The sequence below is a fragment of the Helianthus annuus genome, chromosome 14 (assembly GCF_002127325.2).
Source record: "Helianthus annuus cultivar XRQ/B chromosome 14, HanXRQr2.0-SUNRISE, whole genome shotgun sequence".
NCBI lineage: Eukaryota > Viridiplantae > Streptophyta > Magnoliopsida > Asterales > Asteraceae > Helianthus > Helianthus annuus.
The window spans coordinates 11,671,182-11,675,820 of NC_035446.2; the positions used below are offsets into that span (position 1 = coordinate 11,671,182).

At 34.9% G+C, this 4,639-nt stretch overlaps 1 protein-coding gene across 1 annotated transcript; it reads left to right on the forward strand.

The window, feature by feature from the left end:
• The first annotated feature begins 1,721 nt into the window (after positions 1-1,721).
• LOC110908039 (F-box protein SKIP23) lies at positions 1,722-3,480 on the forward strand. Its single transcript, XM_022152937.2, has 2 exons — positions 1,722-1,988; positions 2,092-3,480. The coding sequence occupies exon 2, from the start codon at positions 2,096-2,098 to the stop codon at positions 3,296-3,298; it is 1,203 nt and encodes a 400-aa protein (XP_022008629.1). The 5' UTR covers positions 1,722-1,988; positions 2,092-2,095; the 3' UTR covers positions 3,299-3,480.
• Positions 3,481-4,639: the final 1,159 nt, after the last annotated feature.

Sequence of the window (4,639 nt, forward strand, 5' to 3'; positions counted from 1 at the left end):
AAAGTAAGCCTAAATTCATGTACTGCATCTTCCATTTGTTTTCGTTTAGTGGTCTAATGGTCATATTTTAATGTTTATTCATCAGTTAAGTTGTTCAGGTTCATCTAACATTTTCAAGAGTATGAAAATTCAGAATGTTCACCGGAAGGTAAATGTAAATTTAATTAGTCCATGTTAATTTTAATGTATTTAACTATATGCAATGGTACTTTCTTTTAGTGTGTGATTAACACTTACATTTTCTTTTATTTGTTTTAACCTTAAATAAGGAACCAATGAATCATACTATAGACACGAAGGTAGAGGCAAAGTTATGTATTCTATGATTTTTTCTGCATTTTATCAAATCTAATAGCTCTTTGTTCTAAATTACAAGAAAATGACGCAACTATAGAGATTATTGGTTTTTAAAGGCAACACAATTTTTATAACTTTCAACACGGGCGAGAAATTAGTGAGGTAAAGTGCTTGGAAATTTCATTTACATAGAAACATTATACTAATTACCTTATTATCTTATATTCGTCAATTTGTCAAAACAATAACCATAATAAACATCAGAGTAATACCCAACCCAGTCCGGATCTTGCAAAAGTATAACATTTAAATATAACTAATTCTCACACTAAAAAGGTTAATAAATTTTCAGAGTGCAGGCAATCAAGAATCATAACCAATCAACAACTTGATGGATACAAAAGTTCACACAATATGATAGAGCGTTTTCCCGTGCTAGACCAGCAAACAACACCCAACAACACCGCCACATCATGGCGTGGTTAGGGGTTAGCCACAGCGTGGGTGCAGAGAAGGATTTAATGGGGCTGATTGTCCCTTTGTAGGACATATGCTTCATATTTATTTTTTCAGATTTCAGGCGAAAAAAGCATGTACACTGAAAAAGAAAGAAGATAACAGGTTGAAGATAATGGGTGATTGGCCCTTGTACTTTTTTATATATTTTTTTTTCACATCTTATTTACGTGTTTCTTAACCTTACCTCATTTTCACTTTAACTTTAGTTATTTTATTTATTAAGTATTCTTTTATTTCATGTACCTTTATTTCTTGAATTTTAATGTATATTATCCCTTTAATGATAATAATTAATCAAACTAATTTTATTTTTATTTTAAATAAATTAAAATATTGAGCAAGTTATCATATATTATTTCATTTAGTATGTAATCGTCTACCTATCATTAGTCTGTAATCGTTTCCGTTTCGAAGTAATATAAATAAATATTTAGTATTGATTATGTCTTTTTTGTATATCAGTTCTTCACAAATGTTCCTCCGCTTAACACAACATGGGTTAATAGATGTAAGATTTTAAGTTAGTATGTATGACAATTCAAAAACAGTTGTAATTACTAATCGCAATCAAATAAAAAGTCACCGTTATCTTAAATATAGACACATTTATTGATGTTCTTAATAATTGGATAAAAAGTCATTGTGATATTGAAACATATAGTAAGGACATGTTTGGGTAAGCTTATTGAAACAACTTATTGACTTATTGGCTTCTTGGAAAAGTCAGGATTTTGTGACTTATTGACTTATTGGCTTTCCCCCTCACATACACCCTCTTTGCCAAACATCATTTTACTTTTCAAAAAGCCAATAAGTCAATAAGTTCTTTCAAAAAGCTTACCCAAACATATGCTAAGTTTGAATGGTGTTAATCATATATACGGAACCCGAACAGGTAAATTACTGGTTCTAATGCAAAATCACCTTCCTAATTTTCCCCTAAGATATTTCCCCTCTTTTTCTTCTCCTCGATCAGTGGGGCTCTTCTTCTCCCCCAGGAAACCCCTCTGATTCTGCTTCAAATTCCATTCAATTTTCACATCAAAATTTCCATTTCATGATCGATTTCATGCTTCCTCAAGGTATCCATAGTTTTTTCTGGTTTAGATCACCGTGATCCGTTAAGAATTGATGTTCTGCTGCCGATTCGATTAATACATCAATAGTTGAAGGTAATCATAAGTTTCAATTGAGGAATTTATATCGGAATCTGAGTTAGGATTTTAATTTGATCAATATCGAATAGAAAACCCTAATTTTACGTGATCGAAACAGAACAATGACCACAACGGTAGATTGGTCAGAATTACAACCGGAATTGATCGAATCAATCGCACATAAACTCAAAATTCACAAAGATTACATCGGATTCCGATCGGTTTGTTCGAATTGGCGAAAATCCACCTCCAAAACCCCAAAACACCTCCCCTGTCAACTCCCATGGTTAATGTTTCCCCAACAGAACCAACAATCACATTTACGCTTGTTCTTCAGCTTATCCGAGGATAAAATCTACCGCATCAGTCTTCCAGAAGCCTCCTTTTTTCGTCGTAGATGCGGTTCCTCCCACGGTTGGCTGGTTTACCTTGAAGAAACGCCTGCGGTTTTCGTTATAAACCCGTTAACACGTGTGAAACATCATCTTCCGCCTTTATGTTCGTTTCCTAATGTTGTCAACTTTAGTGTCTATGATGTTGGAAGAGAATATACTCTTAAAACAGTAGAAGGTGATGTGTATACATGTAGTTTGAAGGAAATGCGCGACTCGTTTATTAAAAAAGTGGTGTTTTCGTCGAGCCCGTCTGATAAGGATTTGGATTATTATGCGCTTGCCATTGTTAACCAGACGGGTGATCTTGCGTACTGTAAGAAGGGTGATAGTGTTTGGAAGTTTATAGATGATGCACAGGCGTATTGTGAGGATGTTGTGTTTCACAAAGGGTGTTTTTATGCTGTGAGTAAATATGGAACGATTGCGGTTTGTGACGTTTGTGGAGGCAAAGATTTGCCGAATGTTTCTTTTATTCATACGCCGTTGCAGGTTGGTGGTGATATGCAGTATCTTGTCAGTTTGGGTGATGAGTTGCTGTTGGTGACGCGGTATTTGGAGCTGGGATTTGATGTTGAACAGCATCAGCTTGATATTTTTTACAAAACGACTGAGTTTCGTGTGTTTAAGCTGGTTTTGAATGACGACGTGATGTGGGAAAGTGTTTATGAGTTGGATGATTGGGCTTTGTTTGTGGGAGAGAATTCGTCAGTTGCGATTCGGGCTTCTGATTTTGAAGGGTGTAAAGGGAATCAAATTTATTTTACGGATGATTATTCAGAGTGGAATTATGATGGCGCGAATGGGGATCATGATTTGGGCGTTTATGATTTGGAAGATGGTAGTGTTGCAGCTTTGCCATGTTATACAAGAAAGTTTTACAATGGGAGACGATGGCCGCCTCCGATTTGGATCACTCCAAGTCTGCATTGATTTTATAAGTTTCTAATACTAAAAGTCTCTGCTGTTTGTGTTGTATAATATCATGCATTTGGTATATAGTTTCGGTCTTCATTTTGTTGGTTATGTGTATGTAAATATACTACTATCTATATTGAAATGTTGGTTATGTGTGCGTAAATGTACAAGTTAATAGGTTAAAATTGTTGCCGTTATCTTGTGAAATCGCAAGTGATCGTTCATACAAATTGACTGCGGTTGTAGATTGTTTGACTTATGATTAGTCAACAATGTGTATCAAGTGCCTGCGTAGAGTAGCTTCTTGAGAACAACTTTGGACTAATTCATAAAAAGGTGTAATGTCCTTTTGGTCCAACTCATCAACCTGCTTTACTGGGAACATATCCCTCAAAGCAATGTGTTTAGATTACAGTTGACTGGTGGCTTTGTGATGTTTTGTATAATAGTAATTAATAGTTGTATAATATTATTGTAGTAGTATCATTTTTTTTCCTTCTCATGAGTGGGAAGGTAACTATAGGGTTGTAAACGAACCCAACAAACACGAACAAGGCCTTGTTCGTGTTCGTTCGTTAAGGAAATAAATGTGTTCACGAACGGTTCATGAACACTTACCGAACGAGATTTTATGTTTGTGTTCGTTCATTAAGGAAATGAGAGTGTTCGCGAACGGTTCACGAACACAAACGAACACAAATAAATTCGGCGAACGCGACGAAGGATAAAGATAGATGGCCCAGAGAGGAGCACTCTAACTTGAATCCCTTATTGTGGAACGGAGATCGATTGTATTCGTGGATGTAAATAATGAGAAATGAAAGGAAAATGATGCATAAACAAGATGAAAGTGGGTTTCCTAGTTTAATTGTTAGAGAAATAAAATAAATAAAAGTTTAATAATATGAAAAGTACAAATAAAATATAAGAAAGTACACAGATCTTCAATTAAAACACAAACATACGAACACAAACGAACGAAAATCAACGAATGTTCACGAACACGTTCACGAACACCTTACCGAACGTTCACGAACACAATCGAACGAACGAGACCTTTGTTCATGTTTGTTCATTTAACTAATCGAACGAAATTTCTTGTTCATGTTCGTTCGTTTATTAAACGAACGAACATAAACGAACTTCCCGCCGAACGGTTCACGAACTGTTCGCTGAACGTTCGGTTCGTTTACAACCCTAGGTAACTATGATTAAACAAATATATATTACCTTATATAATGTTAGTAAATTTGATGGTAGCAAATAGGGGACCTACTTATCGGTGACGGGGTCATGATTTTTTTTAAATGTATATAGAGTAAATTACAAAAATCGTCCTTTATGTTTGTATTGAAT

What these genes read in the sequence shown, in the direction of transcription:
- LOC110908039 (XM_022152937.2), top strand. Translation starts at nt 2,096, where the DNA reads ATGACCACAACGGTAGATTGGTCAGAATTACAACCGGAATTGATCGAA.